Source organism: Neoarius graeffei, chromosome 5, assembly GCF_027579695.1.
Source record: "Neoarius graeffei isolate fNeoGra1 chromosome 5, fNeoGra1.pri, whole genome shotgun sequence".
Classification (NCBI taxonomy): Eukaryota; Metazoa; Chordata; class Actinopteri; order Siluriformes; family Ariidae; genus Neoarius; species Neoarius graeffei.
Genome location: NC_083573.1, coordinates 25,380,091 through 25,407,357, shown reverse-complemented (window position 1 = coordinate 25,407,357; position 27,267 = coordinate 25,380,091). Strand labels below are relative to the sequence as shown.

At 42.4% G+C, this 27,267-nt stretch overlaps 1 protein-coding gene across 2 annotated transcripts in view; it reads left to right on the top strand.

The window, feature by feature from the left end:
• The window catches only part of gtpbp10 (GTP-binding protein 10 (putative)), an 80,973-nt gene that overhangs the window by 1,834 nt on the left and 51,872 nt on the right, over window positions 1-27,267 (top strand). The window contains exons 2-5 of one of the 2 annotated variants that reach the window (XM_060921436.1): window positions 230-625; window positions 2,621-2,814; window positions 4,826-4,917; window positions 8,544-8,688. In XM_060921436.1, the coding sequence (XP_060777419.1) occupies window positions 2,675-2,814; window positions 4,826-4,917; window positions 8,544-8,688 (377 nt within the window). In that variant the 5' untranslated portion in view covers window positions 230-625; window positions 2,621-2,674. The remainder of the gene's footprint in view (window positions 1-229; window positions 626-2,620; window positions 2,815-4,825; window positions 4,918-8,543; window positions 8,689-27,267) is intronic. The other variant, XM_060921434.1, reaches the window with a different exon arrangement.

Below are 27,267 nucleotides of genomic sequence, written 5' to 3'. Positions count from 1 at the left end.
CAGTATTGCTGTACGGATCTACCGCTTTTCCCTGTATCTGACCTTGTCACTATTACTCAGTGCGTGATATATTTGCGAAAAATTACAGTTTGCCAATGTATTCTCCTCGGTCTCCATGGATGCTATACCACATAGACACAACAAAATCGGAGAGCATTGTGGGAGATTTGTGACGTAAGTGTGAACGGTCTCATCTCATTATCTCTAGCCACTTTGTCCTGTTCTACAGGGTCACAGGCAAGCTGGAGCCTATCCCAGCTGACTACGGGCGAAAGGCGGGGTACACTCTGGACAAGTCGCCAGGTCATCACAGGGCTGCGAACGGTCTATTCCAGAGATTGCCGAAGCAAGTGCGCAACAATGTCACGTGACCACCATGGGGGGGCGCGTGTTTGACCTACTTTTAACCAAAACGAGTCCGCATGGGCAAACGTAGCGGATTCCGCTCTCCCATCAGCTAAAGAAAAGGAAAATATGAAAGTGAATCAGTTAGAAAGCTCAGCAGAAAAGTGATGGAAACCAAAAAAAAGGTTGTTGTGAAGGGACAGATCGACCGCTGAAATCGACTGAAGGATGAAATGGGCATGAAATCTGACGAAGAATTTGCAGCGCTTGTCTTGGATTGGTGAGTCTGAGTATGGAGTTATACATCTAATGTTTTGATCTTCCAGAGAAAGAAACGAGAACACAAAAGCAGTAACAGAGAAAAGATATATTCATCTTTTGTTTCACGGATCTATTCGCGAATGTCAACCACAAATTGCATCCCTGCGACTCAAGACTCTCCGAGGTCGATGCAGAGTAACGATATTTTCTGCACGTCACCATCTTGGTGTGATAGTTCCATAGTTATGCCAATTAGTTAAAGCTCTTTGCGTTCAACTATGTCCGTAGGGCCATACTGTATTGAGGTTTTTCACCCACGTGACCAAGTCATGTGATGCATCGTTAGGCTGCCATTTTGGACGTCACGGCTCGAATCAGTTTGAATGCGAGGAAGGCGACAAACGAAAAACATAAAAGAAAAAGGAGCAAGATGCAGAAAACACCGTCACTATCCAGCGACGTAGGGCATTTACAGGGCGAGCAGAGGGAGAGGTATTTGCAAAAATTGAGGTTAGCAGGCTTAGAGAACGACGTTTACCTGCTTCCACCAGGATTGTTCACTGACGTACGGAAGTACACGAAGCCCTCGTCTTTACCTGACTTTGGCCCACATGATCTGTATACCTATGTCGTTAAAAACCCATCGCCATACACGGGTATTGATCTGAAAGCGTATAAGAGTTTGGATGCCTACAAATATTTTGTGTCAGGCTGGGTAACATGCCTACATCAGTGGGTCGTCCCTGGAGCCGGTGGTCGCCATCTTATTACAGCTAAGGTTTGTTCACACTTTCATTTACTTTCGGTCCTCAAGATAAACAAAATGTTATTAAATGTCATTGAAATAACTTCTTAGTCTGTTGAGACATGGCCCGTTATAAATTTGCTGTTACCAGGCAATGACCAAGAACTGTATTATTAGGGTCGGTGTCTGTGTTGTAGCAGTGTACTAGCAGCTAGCTGTTAGCACTAGCTAATGTCAACAACATAGTAGCTAGTATGTTACTGTAGCAATGTTTACGTTCAGTCATTTGGATGACTGTTAAAACCTTTCAGTCTCAAGTTTTTCCTTTACTGTATTTACTAGTTTACTGTAATTATGATCCGGCAGCTATTTACACCGGATCCAGTGTAACTGCCGGAGCACGCTCCGGCTTGCTCCCCCTCAAATTAAGCAGCACTCTCCGGCTTGCTCCCGGAGCACTCCGGCCGAGGTTCCGGAGCACGCTCCGGCTTGCTCCCCCTCAAATTAAGCAGCACGCTCCGGCTTGCTCCCGGAGTGCTCCGGCCGAGGTTCTGGAGCGCGCTCCGGCAGTTATTTACACTGGATCCGGTGTAAATAGCTGCCGGATCATAATTAGAGTAAACTAGTAAATACAGTAAAGGAAAAACTTGAGACTGAAAGGTTTTAACAGTCATCCAAATGACTGAACGTAAACATTGCTACAGTAACATACTAGCTACTATGTTGTTGACATTAGCTAGCTTGACCTTCAAAATGGCGGACACCGGGGCGTCACGTGACCCTGTGATGTCAGGTGAAATACCTCAATACCTCAAGAGTCCCAAAACAGTCCCAAAATGGAGGAAAGCAACCCTTGGCACATCAAAATGATCACATCTCATTTGCATGATATTGTTATTGCAGGGCATAGGAAAATATCATACACAATAATTAATAACCATTTAAAATTTCAGATGACTTTGCAGTCAGTACCTTTAAGTGGTTGGGTTTATTTTTTTCCCCCAGGATTTTACAATTGATGCTTGCATGTTCAGTGTACTCCATATGTAGGTCGGGTGTCCTCAGTTCCAGTCCTGGAGGCCCAATGTCCAGCAGAGTTTTATTTTTAGAGACACCTGCTTTTTCTCATCTATTAAGTCATAGATTTTGTAGTTATATAGGACCTCGGATGTCTCCAAGCCGTACTGCAGTTTGCCATTCTGAGACCAAAAGCATTCATTTTTTAGAATCAGTTAATGATATGATGTTTGTTTCTCACTCTGACTACAGTATGGGAACTTTGTGGATAACCTGCGGCTGTATGCAAGGGGTGGGAGCGGTGGCATGGGCTTGCCCCGAATGGGAGGACAAGGTGGAAATGGAGGAGACGTCTGGGTGGTGGCTAAAAAAGACCTCACAGTGAAACGTATCAAAGACAAATTTCCACATAAACGCTTCATTGCTGGTGTGGGCTCCAACAGCAGGTGTGTATGTTAAGTCACATGCCCCATAGTAAATTGTGACACTTTTTGCTGTAATATTGTATGTCTTGTTTGTTTGTAATACCTTGCATCAGGTTAGGGATTTGACAATATCCTTGTCAAATATACAGTACTGTGCAAAAGTCTTGGGCACATGTAAAGAAATGCTGTAGATGAAAAATGGCTTAAAATAATGAAATGTTTCAACATTTAAAAAAACAACTATAAACAGCAGTAAGCCGTAATAAGTGAAACAAAGTCAATATTTGGTGTGAGACGACCCTTTGCTTAAAAAAAAAAAAAAAGTAGTCTTGGGTATAATGAGTGCAGTTTTATAAGGAAATGACCTGTAGGTTTTACTGACCATCTTGCAGAAGCAGCCACAGTTCTTCTGGACGCTTTGCCACACTTGCTTTTTAATTTTCCAGCAAAACCCAGCAGCTTTCAGTATGTTTTCTTTTTTAATCTGAAAAGTGGTCCCTTATGCTGCTCAGATACAAAAAATTTTTTCTGTAATGTTTAATTTTGTGCTAGAAAATGAATGTTTGGAATTCTAAATTTTTTTTGTACTGACTCTATAAGGTAGAAGTCATAAAATAGAAATCTGTACCAAAGTTTGTATGGAAAAAAAAAAATAGGGTGCCTAATGCCGCTTTTCCACTACAAACGCGGCTGAGTCGGGCTGAGCTGTGCCGTGCTGAGTCGGGCTGAGCGGGGCTGTTGGAGTTGCATTTCGACTACAACCGCGCTGAACCGTGCTGGCTGGAAGTGGGTGGACACATTGGGTGGAGTTAGCGAAAGTGGGTGGACGTCAGGTGATGTCGTTAAGCAGCGCAAACGGTGACATCAGTGACCTTTTAAGCGGTAGTCTCACGACCCAAATAGTAAACAATAAACATGGAGGACATGGAGTCGTTAGTGTTGCTGGTCTTGGTGCTGTGGCTTGTTGTCACCGACAACGCGGACAGATACTGGCAAGAGCGTATAGATGAGGCGAGGCGCATAAGGCTTCAGAAATTCTCGTAATTCATAATTCTTCTCCTTCCGGGTTTGCGGTGTTTACAGATCCCAGCGCGCTCGCGGGGCGTGTGTGGGCATGTGAGGACACTCCTCCTCACCAATCAGTGCACAGGGGAGTGTCTGCTCACGCCCCCAGCCTCACTCGGCTCGCTTTGGCTCGCTTCAGCCCCACTCCAAAACCGTGCGAGTTTTAGGGGCTAAGCAGGGCTGAAGCGAGCTGAGTCGTGCTGGTTTTTGGTAGTCGAAACGCGAGCCGTGTCGGGCTGAAGTGAGCTGAAAAAGGGTAGTGGAAAAGGGCCATAAGACTTGTACTGTACATCTGGTATAGATTGAGCGTATTGATACGTTGAGTGTTTACTTTGACTGTAATGCATTCTCACGTGCGAGCCTCGGAATCACATTGTACATACAGTATTTACATTTGGTAAAGTGGTGTGGTGTTATTTGGCTTTGCTGATTTCATTTTTTTTTGACAAAGTTGATTCATTTTGCCTTATCAAGGGAGTAAAAAGTATGTATGATTTATCTTTTATTAAATAAATCATAATGTAAGTTATAGTCTAACAGATTATTATAAATTAAATTTTTTTTATTTCTTGCGTTATGTTTTCGCCTTTGTTTGTTTGTCTGTTTGTTCCCAACTTGACTCAAAAAGTAGTGAATGGATTTTGATGAAATTTGGAGAAAAGGTGGGTCATAGGCCAGTGAACAATTGATTAGATTTTAATGCAGATCTGGATATGTATGTGGATCCAGGAAAAATTTTTTTTTGCCTATTCCTAACATAACTAAAAAAAAAAAATAGTGGATGGATTTTGATGACATTTGGTGTATAGCTTTAGTATTATCCTTGGTTCAAGTGATTTGGTTTTGATGTTGATAATATGTGGCTTGGTAGAGGTATACATTCTGCCGAGTGCCCTTCTAGTTTTAATTTTAGTCCTTAAAATAACAGTGTTGTGCCAGTAATGTGCATCTGTGTCCTGTTTTTCAGTATCCGTGCACTGAAAGGAGCAAAAGGAGGGGATGTGGAAATCTCTGCTCCCATTGGAATCTGCGTGACCACAGATGATGGGAGGGTTTTAGGTAACATCACACAGACGAGTTTACTTTATTACCAAGAATGGTGGCATCCCGGGCCATATTCATACTTGGGTTACGGCAAACGTTATTAGTATTTCTTGCGTTAGTGCAGGGGTGGCCAACAGTTGGAGACCAAGAGCCACATTTTTTACTGTATTACCGCAAAGAGCCACATCATACACATGGGCACACTAACATCACCCATCCCTTCCTCTCTCTCACACACACACACACACACACACACACACACACACACACACACACACACACCTCTGCTCAGCCAGATTAATAGTAAATGTCACACACCAACATATTTACTCCTACAGTACTAAGACCACAGGCTGACGCCAGTCATTTTTAACAATGAACATTGTGTGCACTTACTATGCATGCTGCTTAGTGGGACTCATGGCATTACCAAAAAAAAGCCACACCATACACATGACCGCACATGAACATCGCCCCCCCCCCCTCGCTCGCTCGCTCGCTCTCTCTCTCTCTCACAGACACACACGCACACGCTCACGCACCTCTGCTCAGCCAGATTAATAGTAAATGTCACACGCCAACATGAGAGAAATTTACTCCTTCAGTCAGTACTAATACCACAGGCCAGTCATTTACAGCAATCAATACTGTGTGCACTTACTATGCATGTTGCTTAGTGGGACTTCTGACATTCCTTGCCTTGAACAATCCTCTTCAAATCTGGCTTGTATTCCGTCGTTGCCACTCGAAGCAGTTCTTTCACATGGGTTTCAGTCAGAACAGAACGATGCTTTGACTTCACATGTTTCATGGTAGAGAACACAGACTCGCAGACGTATGTTGACCCAAACATTGACAGTATCTTAAGCGCAGCCCGTTTCACATTCGGGTATTTTTCCAATGGCACACTTTTCCAAAACTCAATGGTGCCTTCCCTCAAAACAGGTTTCAGTTGGTCTTCCTCACGAAGATCGATCATCTCCAACTCAGCCGCAGCCTCATCTGTGACAAGCGGGGCTTTCAAACAGTCCATCTCCGCATTGAATGGGTCGACGAGGAGCGTAACCTGTGGCCTTTTCAGTTGTAATATCACGGAACCGGGTTACAAAGCTTTCGTGCAGGTTTTCAATTAGTGTTGCATATCTGGCTCCTTGCTTATTCAGGGAGGCGGGAAGCTTTGAAATGAGCTAATGACAACTGACATATAAGGCAGAATGGCTTGCCATTACGTTCAACAAAAAAGTATAAATTCTCCCACTCTGTTAAAAATGTCCTATGTTCGTCTTCATATTTTCGTTTTGCTGTGCATTTTTTCATTGCCATTTTGAGAGGCTACTTGACACAAGATACACCTTGCCCAAAAACTTAGCGATTATCTCACGCACATGCGCATTTGACATGACCTGAAAATACCGTAATATACCCAAGCAAAGCGAAGATGCATTTGACGAAAATACCATACTGAACTCAAGCAAAGCGCACACGCACATAAAAAAAAAAAACACAAACACAAACTTCGATATGAACGTAAGAGCCGCATGACACCGGGCAAAGAGCCGCACGCGGCTCGCGAGCCGCGGGTTGGCCGCCCAAGCGTTAGTGCATTAACATCATGATAAAATGGCCTACATTTCTGTGATATTTTCCTGTTCTTGGTTTAGTGTCCTGTGTCCACATAAATTAATGTGCACCGTTAGTGATCTGCACAATATAAAAACTAAATATTTTTGTGTCTTGTCCAGTGCAAAAAATAGGTTGTGCTGGATCAAGTCTCATCTCATCTCATTATCTCAAGCCACTTTATCCTTCTACAGGGTCGCAGGCAAGCTGGAGCCTATCCCAGCTGACTACGGGCGAAAGGCGGGGTATACCCTGGACAAGTCGCCAGGTCATCACAGGGCTTGCTGGATCAAGTGCTATTTTATATGCTGAAGAATAATCAGACAAATTTGCTGTGAGAAACTAAGGTGGGGTTTACATTAGACCGTATCAGCGGATCATCAGATTAACGTTTTTAAAACGATTAGTGTGCACACAGCAACGCCAATACACGATTCGTGTGCACACAGCAACGCCAATACACGGATACGCTCGGCTCCGCAGGCATCCTGCGCTCCAAATCACTCCGCCCTGAACAGCGAGTGCCCTCTGGAGGGTGCGCACTCCGGCCCTGCTGCGCAGGTCACAGAGCGCGCGAGTGGAGCGCACGAGCAGTGATTTGGGACTGAGCCGCTGTGTGTGAGATCTCAGTGCATGTCGGGCATGTGCGTCACTTACCACTTGCAAGTGGAAGGATGGCAAGCCTAAAGACAATCATAACTACACAGTGGGCAGTATTTGCATCAGTATTTGCAGTATTTTCATACTTTTATACTCTTTAATGAAAGGTGATACAAGGCGGAAGTCCGCGCCGTTTTTCAGCAGTCGCGTCACATGACCAACGCCAGCGAATCAGGAAGGTGGGTGTCACAGTGACGTTGTCCAATGACGACGCCAGCTAGAGCTCAGCACAGCGTATCCGCGTATTCTCAATGTTTACACAGCACCGGACCAGACACGATCTGGATTGAATACGTGGACCCTGGCGGATTCCCGTTTCCAGGCGTTTTAATGTAAACGGACAGTGCATCCGCGAAGAAAACGAGACAGATACGGTCTAATGTAAACTTGGCCTAAATTGGCAATAAACTAGACTCTTATTAGAGTTGTTTAAATTCTTGTATTTTCTCATGGATGTGTATATACAATGATCAGCCATAAAATTAAAAACACTGACAGGTAAAGTGAATTACTGCTGAAAAAGTTAATGCTGACACCTTTCTGTTTTAGCCAGCATTAACTTTTTCAGCAGTTTGTGCTACAGTAGCTCTTCTGTGGGATTGGACCATATGGGCTAGCTTTCGTGTTCCATGCAAATCAGTAAGCCTTTGGCACCCATGACCTTGTTGCTGGTTCACCGGTTGTCCTTCCTTGGACCACTTTTGGTAGGTACTAACCACTGCATACCGTGAACACCCTGCAAGATGTGCCATTTTGGAGATGCTCAGACCCAGTCATCTAGCCATAACAATTTGGCCCTTATCAGAGTCGCTCAGATCCTTACACTTGCCCATTTTTCCTGCTTCCAACACATCAACTTCAAGAATTGACTGTTCTCTTGCTGCCTAATATATCCCACCCCTTGACAGGTGCCATTGTAGTGAGGTAATCAATGTAATGCACTCCACCTGTCTTGCCACCGGTTTTAATGTTATGGCTGATCGGTGTACAACCATATCATTGCTACTTTTAAAATGTTTATGTTGTATTACAGTTGACAGCTTCCTTCTCTTTCAAGAGCAACAGTTAAGGCTCTATTTTTTGGCAGCTACATCCACTATTAGCAAAGTCTGACTGATGAAGCCCCTCAAGCAATTGATGAAACATTTTGACTATTAACAATCAGTAGCCATGCCTACTAATGCAAGACGTACAGTGTCACGTGGAAGTTTTACAAATCTTTACAGCAGACCAAAAGCTGTTCAGGAGGTGCAACATGGGTTTGCTCTAGAACCAAGGTTTTGGGGGGGGGGTTGAGGTTGAGTCATCCTTCTGCTTTTAAATGTAAGATGATTGATCTTTGGGCTTGACTTTTTCCGTAGGAGAGCTGAACCATGAAGGACAAAGGGTTCTAGTAGCTAGAGGTGGTCTTGGCGGATCTCTTCACTCTGAGTTTTTACCCAGTAAAGGACAGGCCCGGCACATCCGCCTGGATCTCCGGCTCATTGCAGACCTAGGTCTTGTGGGGTGAGAGACATCATCAGTGTTGCTTATTTTCTGATGTTATATACAGTTAAGATATTAAGTGTTTTCAAGTAACCTAAATGCAACATTCAGGGTATTGCTGTGCTATGTGGCTTTTCATTTGGCTTATATATTTGTCTTCAGTGTAAGTTTTACATGCCCTCATACAGAATTAGAATATTCTGTGGAGCTCCTGCGGATTTGGGAAGCGGGTTGTGGAACAAGTGGGGGAGTGGACAGGCTTCCAGATATAGGTTCAGCATCAGCCTAGTTCTGAAACTATGTTTGATGATTAATCTGGTCCCAAAGTATCCACATATCAGTTTATATAATAATTTATGCACATAAGTGAAATACACCACTTGTATTTTTTTTATTTCGTGCTACATTCGGGACATGGAGAACCAAAATCGTGATATAAATCTCTATATGTCACTCGTGAGGAAATCAATGAATTATTATTATTTTTTTTTTTATAATATTTTATTGGTGTTTTCTGTATATGATGATTGATATACATAATTTCCTGTTATTCCAGTATGAAAAACAGAAAAATAACTGCGATAAAGAAAAACAGAAAGAGAAGAAAAAATACAACACAATAACAAAACTATATACAAAACAGGGAATAATCATTCACATACATGTACTATATATTCAATAAAGTAAAGAAATACATTCAGGCCATTTGGCTGTGACATAATTATACTATTTTAACCAGTATTTCAGAAAAGTTTCCATTCTTTGATTGACATGAGCTGTAATTTGTTCCATTCTATAGATTTCTATTAGAATGTCTCTCCATACACTGATTGTAGGGCACTCTGGTAGTAACCACATCTTGGTAATGGTCTTTTTACTGGCCACCAACATTATATTCATTAGATAAATATCTAATGAATAATGTTGGTGGCCAGTAAAAAGACCATTACCAAGATATGGTTACTACCAGAGTGCCCTACGATCAGTGTATGGAGAGACATTCTAATAGAAATCTATAGAATGGAACAAATTACAGCTCATGTCAATCAAAGAATGGAAACTTTTCTGAAATACTGGTTAAAATAGTATAATTATGTCACAGCCAAATGGCCTGAATGTATTTCTTTACTTTATTGAATATATAGTACATGTATGTGAATGATTATTCCCTGTTTTGTATATAGTCCCCTTTCAGCCAGCTTTGGGGTATACATCCAAGATATAGAGTCTTAAAGGAACAGTCCACCGTACTTCCATAATGAAATATGCTCTTATCTGAATTGAGACGAGCTGCTCCGTACCTGTCCGAGCTTTGCGCGACCTCCCAGTCAGTCAGACGCAGTCAGACGCGCTGTCACTCCTGTTAGCAATGTAGCTAGGCTCAGTATGGCCAATGGTATTTTTTGGGGCTGTAGTTAGATGCGACCAAACTCTTCCGCGTTTTTCCTGTTTACATAGGTTTATATGACCAGTGACATGAAACAAGTTCAGTTACACAAATTGAAACGTAGCGATTTTCTATGCTATGGAAAGTCCGCACTATAATGACAGGCGTACTAACACCTTCTGCGTGCTTCGGCAGCGCATTGATACGGAGCTCAGATATCAATGCGCTGCTGAAGGTGTTAGTACGCCTGTCATTATAGTGCGGACTTTCCATAGCATAGAAAATCGCTACGTTTCAATTTGTGTAACTGAACTTGTTTCATGTCACTGGTCATATAAACCTATGTAAACAGGAAAAACGCGGAAGAGTTTGGTCGCATCTAACTACAGCCCCAAAAAATACCATTGGCCATACTGAGCCTAGCTACATTGCTAACAGGAGTGACAGCGCGTCTGACTGCGTCTGACTGACTGGGAGGTCGCGCAAAGCTCGGACAGGTACGGAGCAGCTCGTCTCAATTCAGATAAGAGCATATTTCATTATGGAAGTACGGTGGACTGTTCCTTTAAAGTCCAAAGGAATGTCTTCTCGAAAAATGTCTTGTATAGCATTATGTATCTCCTTCCAAAAGTCTTTAATGTTGGGGCAGTCCCAAAAAATGTGATAATGGTTTGCATATTGTTGACCACATTTTCTCCAGCAAACAGGGATATTACCACTATAATGAGATGTCTGAGATGGTGTTATAAAATATCTTATGAAGTTTTTCCAGTTAAACTCTCGCCAGGTCATTGAGCTAGTATATTTCCATTGGTATCGCCATATTATTGTCCATTGCTCCTCAGATATATCCATCCCAGATTCCCTTTCCCATTTTGTTTTAACATATGCTGTAGAATGAGTTTTAAGATCTAATAGGTGCTTATATGTGGCTGGTATTATCCCTTTACTAAGATCTGATCTATATGCTCTTCTAAACAATTCTAAGAGGCTGGAGTTTGCCTCTGTTACATTTTTAATCTTTATGTTGACATAGTGTCATAACTGCAGATTAGGGGTCGACCAATAATCGGCCTGGCCGATATATCGGCCCGATATTCTGCATTTTTAGGGTTATCAGTATCGGCCATAATTTCCACCGATATGCCGATAACATGCCTTTTTGCAGCCATTTCGTTCCTAACGCGACTGTCACTGCACGTTCTTTCCTGCATTCACCTCTCTGAGTTCAAGAACACGGTCCCGCCCACCACAACATCTGATTTGTTTGGCACAAGAGATGTAGCCAATCGACACGCGCAGCTAAACACTCTGAACTGTTTCAAGGCGCCCGTATCAAGGTAAGGACACGCTGCTTTTGCCGCAATAAGTCACAAACACACAAGTTGCAAAAGCACAACATCATTATATGTTTACATTCTTCATCTACTACTCATTAAAATTGTCCATTTGCATCTGTGTAGCCAGGCAAACTTAGCTTACGGAAGGAAGCACGTGAATTAGCCTACAACCAACTAGTCTCGCTGAAACAGCATAACGAAGGCTACAGTCATTTTTAAATCCCCATCTGGAAACGTTGTGAATGTGTCAGTAGTTCTACTCGAACAGTAGAATGACAGCCATACAGAGAGATGGTCAAGGCAACTTTATAAAGCGCTGTTTGAACATTTAAACAAGCCAGGTGTGACTAGTATTTATAATTCTTGCGCAAGTGATTCTCCTCGCTAGCGCTTCTGATTCGGAAAGCGATATACTCTTAAAGGAGCAGCCGCTCCTAATAGGGAGTGATAGCCTACTTTACTGTATGTTTGATTTTACTTTTTAAAAAATGCTCCAGGCAGCTCCCTACACTTGGTTTGTTATTTAAAAACTACTTGAAGTTGGTAAGTCTTACTTAGTTCTTAGTGTAAAAGAATCCAGAGTGTATTTTCATTTATTTTCCACTGAAAATGGTGAGCTGTAATATAGTAGGGAGTGATTTATTTTTTTATTGGTGAATATTTATTTTATTATTATTTTATTTCTCATTTTATTCTAACTAATGTTTGACTTTATTGTACAAATGCTGCTGGCATCTCCCTGCACAAAATTTCATGTTCAATTTTACAATTAAACATACATTTCATGGATATGAAGGTCTTTGTCAGTGTGTGCTATGTTTAATTTCATGTGAATTATAATGTTTACATTTATCGGTTGCACATATCGGTTATCAGCATCCCAATTCCATAATAATCGGTATCGGCCCTGAAAAAAACATCGGTCGATCCCTACTGCAGATACTTAAAGAAACCCTGCTTCTCCAATAGGTGATTTTTTTTTTTCCTCAAGCATCTCAAAACTACAGAGTATATTTCCCTTCATAATACAACCCTGATTCCAAAAAAGTTGGGACAAAGTACAAATTGTAAATGAAAATGGAATGCAATAATTTACAAATCTCAAAAACTGATATTGTATTCACAATAGAACATAGACAACATATCAAATGTCGAAAGTGAGACATTTTGAAATTTCATGCCAAATATTGGCTCATTTGAAATTTCATGACAGCAACACATCTCAAAGTTGGGACAGGGGCAATAAGAGACCAGAAAAGTTAAAGGTACAAAAAAGGAACAGCTGGAGGACCAAATTGCAACTCATTAGGTCAATTGGCAATAGACCCCTTTCACATGACGTCACCGCGCCGCGAGATTTTGTTAGGCGCCATATTGGAAGACCAAGTACATGCACTCACAATATAAAACAAAGTACAAGCGAGAGTAAAGTGACACGATGGATGATAGTTCTGGTTATGTGAGTACATTACCAGTCGCAGAAAGGGCACGGTATGTGGAGAAACTGGCTGTGATTGATGGGTTTGACCCATATGATAAGACTCGCGGCAAGGGAGAATGGAAACATAAGGAGGACCGGACACCAATTCTGCCATGTGTTTGCTACCCAGACATTGTAAACTATTTGTTGTTTACACCCAGTGCCTACACTCAGTGTTCGAACTATGCCGATATTTTCGGGGGGGTCCCTTTTTTTCCCTTGGGGCGCTTGCGCTTGTCTCGGAGCGCTGCTCTCCAAACACATGAGAAGCCTTGCGCTTGTCTCAAAGCGCGGCTCTCCAAACACATGAGAAGCCTATCTTACGCACATATCATGCGGACTCCACACCTCCACACACACCTCGCGTCTGAAGTCATAACTCATCAGGGGAAATCGTGTCCACATTGGCATGTTCAAAAAACAACCTCGCGTCAACAATGATACCACACGCAAGAAAAAAAAAAACAGTCAGGCTACTCAACAACCAACCTGGCAGCAGCGAGCAAGCCCCAAACCATCCTACATTATGATTATTATTAAATTGTAGAAGTCTGGGAGGCTTGCTCCTCATACAGTTATCAACTTGGGGCCAATTTAGCATGTTTTAAATCTGAATTTCTTGCATTTGCTTACCTCAAAGTGTCCACAGATCATGCACAGACTTATCCAGTATATCCACAGTTTTTTGCCAAGTCTCACACAGGTTTCTTTCAAGTCTACTGTTGGGCCAATAAATCATAAATAAAACATCTCAGATTTGTTTGTTTAAGTCATTTGCCACTCCACTTTATTCTCGTGGGTTCACATACCGCTGCCGTTATTTCCCCCTAATCACGAGTTTATTGGTCTTCCAATATGGCGCAGGGTCTGTTTACTTCCGGTTTCGGGTGACGTCAGTGAAAGGGGTCTATAGGTCATTAACATGACTGGGTATAAAAAGAGCATCTTGGAGTGGCAGCGGCTCTCAGAAGTAAAGATGGGAAGAGTATCACCAAACCCCCTAATTCTGCGCCGACAAATAGTGGAACAATATCAGAAAGGAGTTTGACAGTGTAAAATTGCAAAGAGTTTGAACATATCATCTACAGTGCATAATATCATCAAAAGATTCAGAGAATCTGGAAGAATCTCTGTGCGTAAGGGTCAAGGCCGGAAAACCATACTGGGTGCCCATGATCTTCGGGCCCTTAGACGGCACTGCATCACATACAGGCATGCTTGTGTATTGGAAATCACAAAATGGGCTCAGGAATATTTCCAGAGAACATTATCTTTGAACACAATTCACCGTGCCATCCGCCGTTGCCAGCTAAAACTCTATAGTTCAAAGAAGAAGCCGTATCTAAACATGATGCAGAAGCGCAGACGTCTTCTCTGGGCCAAGGCTCATTTAAAGTGGACTGTGGCAAAGTGGAAAACTGTTCTGTGGTCAGACGAATCAGAATTTGAAGTTCTTCATGGAAATCAGGGACGCCGTGTCATTCGGACTAAAGAGGAGAAGGACGACCCAAGTTGTTATCAGCGCTCAGTTCAGAAGCCTGCATCTCTGATGGTATGGGGTTGCATTAGTGTGTGTGGCATGGGCAGCTTATACACCTGGAAAGACACCATCAATGCTGAAAGGTATATCCAGGTTCTAGAGCAACATATGCTCCCATCCAGACGACGTCTCTTTCAGGGAAGACCTTGCATTTTCCAACATGACAATGCCAAACCTTCTTCTACGCAGCCATGATGCTGTAATTGATCCAGTATGTACTGGATCAATTACAGCATCATGGCTGCGTAGAAGAAGGGTCCGGGTGCTGAACTGGCCAGCCTGCAGTCCAGATCTTTCACCCATAGAAAACATTTGGCGCATCATAAAACAGAAGATACGACAAAAAAGACCTAAGACAGTTGAGCAACTAGAATCCTACATTAGACAAGAATGGGTTAACATTCCTATCCCTAAACTTGCGCAACTTGTCTCCTCAGTCCCCAGACGTTTACAGACTGTTGTAAAGAGAAAAGGGGATGTCTCACAGTGGTAAACATGGCCTTGTCCCAACTTTTTTGAGGTGTTGTTGTCATGAAATTTAAAATCGCCTAATTTTTCTCTTTAAATGATGCATTTTCTCAGTTTAAACATTTGATATGTCATCTATGTTCTATTGTGAATAAAATATGGAATTTTGAAACTTCCACATCATTGCATTTCATTTTTATTTACAATTTGTACTTTGTCCCAACTTTTTTGGAATTGGGGTTGTATTACTTAAAGCTGTTATTCCATTAGTTCTCCATTTTTTTGAATCTAGTATCCATTTTATTTGGTGCAAAGTCTGAGTCATATGCACACCATTTTAAGAGGAAGCAGATCTCCTTCCAATTTATATTCTTTCACAATATTTTTCCACACTTTTAGGGTGAGTTTGACCCATGGATTATCTGTACTGGTTATGTAGTGTTGTAATTCTGAGTCAGCTACAATTGCTTGTATAGGAATCGGAAATAATCTTTCTTCAATATCTTTCCACTGTGCAATGTAAGATGGATTACACCAACATAGTATAGGTCTTGTCTGAGTGGCAAGGTAGTATTCTTTGAGGGATGGTAAGCCCCATCCTCCCTTCTCCTTCACAAGCTGCAATGTTTTGAGACGGACCCTTGGTCTCTTGCCTTGCCATATGTATCTAGACAGCAGCTTATCCCATTCATTAAACTGACCTTGGGAAACTTCTACTGGTAGGGTCTAACTTCTACTGGTAGGGTCTGAAATAAATATAGCAACCTTGGTAATATGTTCATTTTAATAGATTGTACTCTGGAGCTGAAGCCAAGGAAAAGAATGAGGTTCCATCTTGTAATATCTTCTTTAATCTTTTTACATACAGTCCTCTCAATAACTGCTGGCAACCGGCAATTTTGCCGCCTACAAATGCTCCATTGCCGGCTACTCACAGTGGTTTTTCAAAGAATTGAAATTCATAAGTTTTTACTTCATAATTTATACTTCATAAAAATAAAGATTTCCCCCATCTATTTTTATAAGACATTCTTTTATTCACTCAAAAATCGGTTGTTTAGACAGGAGGCCAAAGAATTCCGTTCGGGTATGCGGACAGCCTAGACTTGACAGATATATTGTGGTATGCGTGCACGTGCGTTATGTGTAACTGTGGTGTTCACCCGGGGCTGTTCAACACTACGTTAGGCTTACAAAAAGCCGAAAAATGTTGGGGAAGCGCCAGGCAAACATCAGCGACTTTTTTTGCTGCAAAAAGGTCGAAAACACAAGGTAATAAGACTGTGACCGGTCCTACAGTGTTTGCTGTGAACATGTAACAAACCATGCTTGGAAAGTGACTTTCTTTATTATTTTCTCCAGCTTCTGGGAGAAACATTGAAGCGATGACAGATCTAGGTTAACATGCAGCGCTTTGCTGTAGGGCCTATAGTATCTGGCCCCGCACGTTTTTGCAAATTAATATAGCATATGGATAGTTAGCCATTCCATATATATATATATATATATATATATATATATATATATATATATATATATATATATATATAATATGTGTATGTGTGTATGAATTATACTAGTGCATCTAAAAAAAAATAGAATACCATGAAAAAGTTCCTTTTTTTCATAATTTAATTCAAAAAGGTAAACTTTCATAGATTCTATATTCATTACATGTAAAGTGAAATATTTAAAGCCTTTTTTGTTTTAATTTTGATGATTATGGCTTATAGCTCATGAAAATCAGAAATCCAGTATCTCAAATTATTAGAATATTCCCTAAGATCAATCAAAAAAAGGATTTACAATACAGAAATGTCCAACTTCTGAAATGTATATTCATTTATACACTCAATACTTGGTTGGGGCTCCTTTACCATGAATTACTGTATCAATGCGGTGTGGCATGGAGGTGATCAGTCTGTGGCACTGCTGAGGTGTTATTGAAGCCCAGGTTGCTTTGATAGTGGCCTTCAGCGTATCATCTGTATTTTTGGGTGTTTCTCATCTTCCTCTTGACAATACCCCATAGATTCTCTATGGGGTTCAGGTCAGGCAAGTTGGCTGGCCAATCAAACAAAGTAATATCATGGTCAGCAAACCATTTGGTAGTAGTTTTGGCACTGTGGGTAGGTGCCAAGTCCTGCTGGAAAAGGAAATCAGCATCTCCAAAAAGCTTGTCAGCAGATGGAAGCATGAAGTGCTCTAAAATCTCCTGGTAGATGGCTGTGTTGACTTTGGACTTGATAAAATACAGTGGACCAACACCAGCAGATGACATGGCACCCCAAATCATCACAGACTGTGGAAACTTCACACTGGGCTTCAAACACCTTGGATTCTGTGCCTCTCCACTCTTCCTCCAGACTCTAGAACCGTGATTTCCAAATTAAATGCAAAATGTACTTTCATCTGAAAAGAGGACTTTGGACCACTGAGCAACAGTCCATTTCTTTCTCTCCTTAGCCCCGATAAGACACTTCTGACATTGTCTCTGGCTCAGGAGTAGCTTGAATGTGAAAGTTGTATCCCCTTTCTTGAAGATGTCTGTTCGTGATGGGTCTTGATACACTGATACCAGCCTCAGTCCACTCCTTGTGAAGCTCTCCCAAGTTCTTGAATCAACTTTTCTTGACAATCCTCTCAAGACTGCGGCCATCCCTGTTGCTTGTGCACCTTTTCCAGCCACCCTTTTCAGCAATGACCTTTTGTGGCTTACCCTCCTTTGTGGAGGGCATCAGTGATCATCTTTTGGACAACAGTCAAGTCAGCAGTCTTCCCCATGATTGTGGTTGTGTGTACTGAACTAGACCGAGAGATACACTGTGTTCATACTGTTTTACTCAAACTCGAAATGAAATATTCTAATATTTTGAGTTTTGTTTTTGTACTGTATGCCATACTGATTAAAATTAAAATAGAAAAATGCTTGAAACATTAGTTTGTGTAATGAGTCTATAATATATAACATTTTCACTTTCTTAAATAACTGATGGAAAATATTGAACTTTTTCACAATATTCAAATTTTTTGAGATGCACTTGTGTGTGTGTGTGTGTGTGTGTGTGTGTGTGTGTGTGTGTGTATATATATGTGTGTGTGTGTGTGTGTGTGTGTGTGTATATATATATATATATATATATATATATATATATATATATATATATATATATATATATATATATATATATAATCTATCCTTCTCACCCCCAGCAGGGGGGTGGTATCCATGTCATCCTCAAGCTCGGGTCCTCTACCAGAGGCCTGGGAGTTTGAGGGTTCTGTGCAGTATCTTCGATGTTCCTAGGACTGCGCTCTTCTGGACTGAGGCTTCAGATGTTGTTCCTGGGATTTGCTGGAGCCACTCTCCCAGTTTGGGGGTTACTGCCCCAAGTGCCCCCACTACCACGGGGACCACGCAACCCTTGACTTTCCACATCCGTTCCAGCTGCTCTTTCAACCCTTGATACTTCTCAAGTTTCTCATGTTCCTTCTTCCTGATGTTGGCGTCAGCTGGGATCGCCACATCTATCACCACCACCCTCTTCTGCTCTTTGTCCACCACCACTATGTCCGGTTGGTTAGCCAGGATCTGTTTGTCGGTCTGGAAGCTGAAGTCCCACAGAACCTTGGCCCTGTTGTTCTCAGCCACCTTCTGTGGTATGGCCCATTGGGACTTGGGTACTTCTATTCCATACTGGTTGCAGATGTTCCTGTATACTATCCCAGCCACTTGGTTGTGCCTCTCCATGTACACTGATCCAACTAGCATCTTACACCCTGCTACTATGTGCTGGACTGTTTCAGGGGCTTCTTTGCACAGTCTGCATCTTGGGTCTGATCTACTCTGGTAGATCCTGGCCTCTATGGCTCTTGTGCTTATGGCCTGTTCTTGTGCTGCCATGATTAGTGCCTCTGTGCTGTCTGTCAGTCCTGCATTATCCAGCCACTGGTAGGATTTCTTGATATCAGCCACTTCCTCTATCTGACGGTGGTACATGCCATGTAGGGGTTTGTCTCTCCAGGTTGTCTGTTCCTCCTCCTCCTCTGCACTCTCATCAGGGTTCTGCTGCCTGAGACATTCACTTGGCAGTTCATCCTTTGGGGCCATCTTTCTGATGTATTCTCGGATTTTCGATGTTTCATCCTGGACCGTGGTCTTGATGCTCACTAGCCCTCGGCCTCCCTCTTTCCGCTTAGTGTATAGTCTCAGGGTGCTGGACTTGGGGTGGAACCCTCCATGCATGGTGAGGAGCTTTCTAGTCTTGATATCTGTGGCTTCTATCTCCTCCTTTGGCCAGTTTATGATACCAGCGGGGGCGGCACGGTGGTGTAGTGGTTAGCGCTGTCGCCTCACAGCAAGAAGGTCCTGGGTTCGAGCCCCGGGGCCGGCGAGGGCCTTTCTGTGTGGAGTTTGCATGTTCTCCCAGTGTCCGCGTGGGTTTCCTCCGGGTGCTCCGGTTTCCCCCACAGTCCAAAGACATGCAGGTTAGGTTAACTGGTGACTCTAAATTGACCGTAGGTGTGAATGTGAGTGTGAATGGTTGTCTGTGTCTATCTGTCAGCCCTGTGATGACCTGGCGACTTGTCCAGGGTGTACCCCGCCTTTCGCCCGTAGTCAGCTGGGATAGGCTCCAGCTTGCCTGCGACCCTGTAGAAGGATAAAGCGGCTAGAGATAATGAGATGAATGAGATGAGATGATACCAGCGGGGTATCTGATGACTGGTTGATGTTGATCAACATACATGTTGATGGCTCGGACCTTGTTTTTACCATTCAGCTGACTTTTCAGGACCTGCCTTACTCTCTGGAGGTATTTGGCTGTGGTTGACTTCCTTGTGGCTTCTTCATGGTTTCCATTAGCCTGTGGGATGCCAAGGTATTTGTAGCTGTCTTGGATATCACCTATGTTGCCCTCTGGTAGGTCAATCCCCTCAGTCCGGATCATCTTGCCTCTCTTTGAGACCATCTGGCCACACTTGTCCAATCCGAATGACATCCCTATGTCATCGCTGTAGATCCGGGTGGTGTGGATCAGCGAGTCTATTTCTCGCTCGTTCCTGGCATACAGCTTGATGTCATCCATGTAGAGCAGGTGGCTGATTGTTGCCCCACTACGGAATCGGTACCCGTAGCCGCTCTTCGTGATGATCTGACTGAGGGGGTTCAGGCCTATGCAGAACAGCAGTGGTGATAGCGCATCTCCTTGGTATATGCCGCACTTGATGCTGACTTGGGCAATGGGTTTTGAGTTGGCCTCTAGGGTTGTCTTCCACATTTCCATTGAGTTCTGGATGAAGGTCCTTAGGTTCCTGTTGATCTTATACAGTTCCAGACATTCCAGTATCCATGTGTGTGGTATTGAGTCGTAGGCTTTCTTGTAGTCAATCCAGGCAGTGCACAGGTTGGTCTGTCTCTTCTTACAGTCTCGGGCAACTGTTCTATCGACCAGTAGCTGGTGCTTGGCTCCTCTGGTGTTACTGCCAATCCCTTTCTGTGCCTCGCTCATGTATTGAGCCACATGCTTACTCATTTTTGCCGCAATGATGCCTGACAGGGCCTTCCATGTTGTGCAGAGACAGGTAATTGGCCGATAGTTGGATGGGATGGGTCCCTTCTGGGGGTCCTTCATGATTAGGACTGTCCTGCCTTGGGTTAGCCATTCTGGGTGGGTTCCATCCCTCAGCAGCTGGTTCATCTGTGCTGCTAGGCGTTCATGGAGTGCAGTTAGCTTCTTCAGCCAGTACGCATGGATCATATCGGGGCCTGGTGCTGTCCAGCTCTTCATCTTTGACACTCTTTCTTGGACGTCTGCCATTGAGATGGTTACTGGTTCTTGTTCTGGGAGGTTGCTGTGGTCAGCTCTTAGGTCCACTAACCATTGGGCATCGGTGTTTGTGTGATGCCTTTCTTTCCCATATGTCTTTCCAGTATTTTTCCACCTCAGCTCTTGGTGGGTCTGACTGGTTGTTGTTTCCCTGCCACTGACAGTACACCTTGGCTGGTTCAGTGGAGAACAGCTTGTTTATTCTCCTGGCCTCTCCCTCCTTGGTGTATCTCTTCAACCGGGTGGCCAGAGCTGTTAGTCGCTGTTTGGCAGTTTCGAGTGCCTCTGGTATGGAGAGTGAGTTGTACTTCCTGGGTGGCCAGGAATTATTCACCATGTTCCCTTTCTGTAGTTCAACTTCTCTCCGTGCTGCCTTTATCTTGGCCTCTAATCGTCTCTTCCATGGTTGATACTGTTTATGTCCCAAGCCCACCTTGTGTCCAAGCATCTCCATGATTACTGTTGCTGTACTGTGTATCAGCTTGTTGGTCTCAGTGATGGTTCTTGTGGAGATTGTCTTCAGAGCAGCATTCACATCTACTAGTAGATCTTCTGAAGGTACTTGGCAACTCAGCTTTGGTATTCGTCGGGGGCTCCAGGTTTCCAGTTGGGTCACGATTTTCCTTCTCAGGTCAGCAGCTCTTGTGTTGAGGTTGTTAGCTGTTGGGGATTGGTACCCAATCTCTGGTTGTGGGGATGATGACATCTCCCCGCTGACCTGTCTTCCTGGCTCCCCCTTGCCGTGGCATCGTTGTATTTCATTAATCTCTAGTTGTGATAGTAGATTTCGATTGTGGGTTTCGAAGTATCCATTGGTTCCACATTCGCTGCATGTATCCCCTCTCTCTGGGATTGCTTGTATAGTAGCATTCCAGCAAATCCGTATTTTCTTTCCTCGTCCATCGATGTCTTGTTCCAGTAGCCCATTTCTCATCAGTTTGCCCTGGTTCCCTAGCAACTGACGCAGACCTTGTTGACCCGGGCGACGTCTGAGCTGGTATGACTCGATCAGTTATGTCTTCACTCATTCCTGAGGTAGGCTGATATATCTTGCCTAAGGACCCTTACTGGATGATGTTTTTGCCCCGACCGGGATTCAAACCCCGATCTCCTGCGTCGTAGTCAGTGAGCATTACCACTGTACTATCCAGCTAATATATATATATATATATATATATATATATATATATATATATATATAGTTGAAACCGTATATTTACATACACTTTAGGAAAAGACACAATCTTTTTTTTTTCTCATAGTCAGACATGAAATCAGACATTCACTTTAACTTTTTCATGTCTGTCTGAATATTCAAAATTATTTCAATGTACTTAATGCCAAATTAATCAGAGAAGGAGTTTTTTATTCAATATTTTAATTACTTTTATCAAATCAGAAGTTTACATACACTGCAGTTTGTGTGCCTTTAAACAATGTAGGAACGCCCAGATGATGTCATGTCTTTGGAAGCTTCTGATAGGTTAATTGGCAACATTTGAATTAATTGGAGACACACCTGAGAGACACACCTGTGATTGTATTTTAAGGAATACCTCAAACACAGTGCTTCCTTGTACACAATATGGGTAAATCTAAAGAAATTGATCAAGATCTCAGACTAAGAATGGTTAACTTGCACAAGTCTGGCTCATCTTTGGGGGAAATTTCAAGAAGCCTGAAGGTGCCACGGTCTTCAGTTCAAACCATTATACGAAAGTATAAACAATGTGGGAATGTCGAGCCATCATACCGCACAGGAAGGAGACGGATTCTGAGTCCCAGAGATGAGCGGGTTCTGGTCAGTGCTGTGTGTAAGAACCCAAGAATGAATGCAAAGGACCTTGTGAAGATGATGGCTGAAGCTGGTAAGAGTGTGTCACTGTCCACGGTGAAACGAGTTCTTCACCAACATGGGCTGAAAGGCCACTCTGCCAGGAGAAAGCCATTACTCCAACACAAACATAAATAGGCCAGATTACAGTTTGCAAATGAACACAGGGGAAAGGATCTCAATTTTTGGAGACATGTCTTGTGGTCGGATGAAACTAAAATTGAGCTGTTTGGCCATAATCAACAACGATATGTTTGGAGAAAAAAAGGAGATGCTTACAATCCTAACAACACGATACCAACAGTGAAACATGGCGGAGGCAGCATCATGTTGTGGGGTTGTTTTGCTGCAGGAGGTACTGTAGTGGGGAAGCATAGCTAACCTATTGTGCATTTTGTGATACAAGCACCAAATTCGGCACAAATGTACATTGACATATGGCGAACATTTTCAGGTATTGAGCCACTCGGAATTCTCTCTTCACTCTGTTAACAGAGTGTTTTCTGCTCTGCGCCGTCCGCCATCATCACCTCACACCACACAGTCTTTTGGTTTGAGAGCACTTCCGCGTTCACGGGCACACCTCTTTTAGTCAGTACGTTTACATGCACGTCCAAATCGAGCTGCTGTTGGTAATCGAGCAAAGGGTCCCAGCAGGGGTGCCAGAGAAATACAATCCTACATGCACAAGTGAAATCGGGCTATTGTGCAAGGTGCATTGTGCACCTGAGCCACACGTGGCACTACACGCCCCATCGTGTTGGTACACTTCCGGTTGTCGTCATGAAGAAGAGCTATAGTGTTGCCAGATACTGCTGACGTTTTCCAGCCCAAAACATGTTCAAATCCGCTAAAATGCACTTAAAACCCCCAATCTGGCAACACTAGCAGTTCCGTGCTCAAGCTGTTAGGCTTGCTCTAACAGACTATGGCTACAAACTGTCCGGCGCAGACCACTGTTTTGTAAGACAACTTATTTTGCACAATAATATTTTTCTAAAGTCCATTTTTTGCTTACAATTTAACTTATGTCTTAATAAACACACAAAAAGTTCAATTGTTTTGTTTTTATTGACATTCTTCAGATGTTGGATATATATATATATATATATATATATATATATATATATATATATATATATATATATATATATATATACATACACACACACACACACACACACACACACACACACAAATACAATGACTTGTTTATGTACACAATTCACAGCTATGCAACAGCTGTACAGATGTATTTGGTGATACAGTAAGTGAGCTAAATTTTAACAGTGCAAACAATGCCACAAAAAGAAAAGATTCATGCCGTTGTCATGATTCGTTGTCATGCCGACCGAGGCTGTTGTGTTTCCCGCTTGTGGTCTCGTCACTCGTCACTTCCGGAAGTAGCTCGACAACTAGCTCGATAGGGTATACATGCACAAAGTAGCTCGGCAGAAATCGCATAAACTAGGTTGTGTAGCTCGATTCCGAAAAATCAAGTTCGGTTCAATTTCAGCCGAATTAAGGTGTATACATGGCATTTTGAACTTCGATTTCAGTCGAGCAACGGCAGAAATTCGATTCTCTCTATGTGCATGTAAACGTAGTGAGTGATTAACACACGTGCAGGCAATTTAGCTCCTCGTTACAGTCAGACCAATGGTTACAAAGAAACTTAAGACAGGGGCATCATACCAATAACAAAAAACAAATTCAGAGCATTTCCTGAACACAATATTTTTACTTGTCCTGTGTATAAAGCAAAAATAAACACAATGTGAAATGAGAGCATCTCAACACCCCCACTTGCTCACATTTTACAAAAATCCTTCCTTTTTTCTTTCTCACAAACCAAAAATACATTTGTTAACAAATCTTCACAATCCCCTTTTTTTTTCACAAACCAAACACAAATTTCAAAGTCCATCATTTCAAAATCCATCACTGTTCATACACCAAATATATACATTTCAAAGTCCATCAACTTCAGCTTACTTGCTGGTTTCGTTAGGATGTCCGCAACCATCTCATTGGTTGGACAGTACTGCAGTGTCATTTCATCATTCAACATGGATCTCACAAAGTGGTATTTAATGTCCACATGTTTACATCGTTGCCTATGTACAGGGTTTTTCGCCAACGCTATAGTGCCCTGGTTGTCTTCATAGATTACACACTTGTATACTTGTCCATCAAAGTACTGCAATAGCTGCCTTAAATACAGGTACTCCTGCATGGTCGCAGCTAATGCCATATACTTGGCTTCACAGGTGGAAAGTGCTACTGTAGGCTGTCTTTTGGTTTTCCATGACACTACAGGACCAGTACAGTTCAAACTCATGCAATACTCTGTTGTGCTCTTCCGATCACTAACATCAGCAGCCCAATTTGCATCACTGTAAGCATGGATCACGTTCACATCCTTGTGTCTTCTGAAACAAAGTTCTTTGTTTTGGGTTCCTTTTAAGTATCTCAATACATGTTTCACAGTTGCCCATTGTTCAATGGTTGGTCTACTGAAATACTGAGACAATTTACTCACGACAAAACTAATGTCAGGCCTTGTACAGGTTGCCAGGTAGATTAAGCTACCAATGGCCTCTCTGTATTTCTTTACATCACTCAAAAGTTCAGCATCACTGTAGTCAAGTTTTTGTTCACAAGGGGTGGTTCTAGGATTACAGTTTGACATGTCAAATTTCTCCAATATTTTCTGTACATATTTACGTTGTGACATCTTAACACAATCAGCAGATTGATCAAAGTCAGTACCCAGAAAATGTCAGCTTGCCTAGGTCTTTCATTCTGAACTTCAACTTCAACATTTCTTTCACTTCTTTCAAGACATTGTGATCACTGGCAACAATGATTAAATCATCTACCCATATAATCATGTGTATTTTTTCTTTTTCAGTGATTTTACTATAAACACAGTAATCAGCTGGATTTTGTATAAACTGCATTTCACACAAGTAATCATGCAACATTTTGTTCCAGTTACGCCCTGACTGTTTTAGACCATACAGGGATTTCTTTAGTCTGCACACTAGTTTGTCACCTTCTTTTGATGCGACTTCATAACCCTCAGGTTGCTCAATGTAAATCTCACACTCGATTGGCGCATGTAAGTATGCGGTTTTTACATCCATCTGGTGGACAACTAAGTTCTCTTGTTCCGCTTTCTGTGCCAATACCCGGATACTTGTCATGCTAGCTGTTGGAGAGAAAGTCTCATCATAGTTTACACCCTTCTTCTGAGTGAATCCTTTGGCTACATATCTAGCTTTATATTCGTCTGATCCGTCAGCATTCTTTTTCATTGCATAGACCCATTTACCCCCCACTACATCCTTGCCCTTGGGAAGAGTGGTCAAGGTAAAAGTTGCATTGTCCTTTAATGACTGCATTTCCTCACCCATGGCATCAACCCATTGCTTGGCATTAAGTGAGGCTACTGCTTCTGTGTATGTTTGAGGAATATTACCCACTAGTCTGTAACAATAGTCAACACTGGTAATCTCTTCTTCAAAACCACATGCATGATCACCGTAATAATCTGGCCTTTTTCTCTCTCTGTCAGGGTACCGTCTCTCAATAGGTTTGTGTTCTTGATTAACAACTTCTTTATTGTCTACTTTCACCATCTCAGTATTGTGCTCATCTTTTTCATCCGTCTCAGTTTTTGAAAACACTTTCTGGCCTTCGTCTGTCTGTGGGTTAGCAGTTAGGACTGTCACAATTTTTCTTTCATTTTGGATCTCATAATCATCTTCCTCAGCATCCAGCACTTCTTCATTCTTTCTGACTACAAACTCCACAAGTCTGTGTTTTTGTATTTTCTTGGTGCTGGGATAGTACACTAGGTAAGCAGGACTATTTTTATCATATCCAACGAAATTACCTCGGTCACATTTAGTCTAACTTTCCTTTTTGTTGTTTGTAAGCGTAACACAGTTGTCCAAACTTTTGCATTCTGGCAATATCTGGCTTTCTGCCCGTCAACATGTAGAAAGGTGTCTGTTTCGTGCGATTATTAAAGCACCTGTTCCTGACCACAACAGCTGTCTGGACAGCATAGGTCCACAGCATCTTTGGCAGTTTACTCTCTATCAGCATACATTGTGCCATCTCAAAGAGTGTTCTCCAATTACGTTCAGCTGTACCATTTTGGTGTGGAGAGTACAGAGCAGAGGTCTCATGCCTGATACCATTCTTGCACATCAATTCCTGATAATGTTTACATGTGTACTCTGTGCCATTGTCTGATCTTATACATTTTATTTTGCCATAAGGTGCCACATCAGCAATAAACTTGGCAGTGGCTTGTACAGTGTCACTCTTTCAGAAAATAAACAAAAACTGCACTAGAGAAGTCATCTGTAAAAGAAAGGGCATACTTGTGACCATCTTTAGACACTGGGTCTATCGGACCAGCAAGGCCTGTGTGCACCATGTCCAGAGGTGCTTTGGCTCTGGCATCTGCCCCCCTGTTCCTAGTCTGAACAAATTTACCCTGTGTGCACACACGTCACAAGGTGAGACAGGTTTGTTACCCTCATTCTTAATTTCCATCCCATCAACAACATTCCTCAGCTTCATTATATCTGCATAGTTGCAATGTCCTAGGATTTCATGCCAACTCTGCAGATCAAGGCTTTTCTTACATTGGTCATTGCTATTACACTGGTTCTCTGTTGTGTGTAAATAATACAGTTTGTTGTGT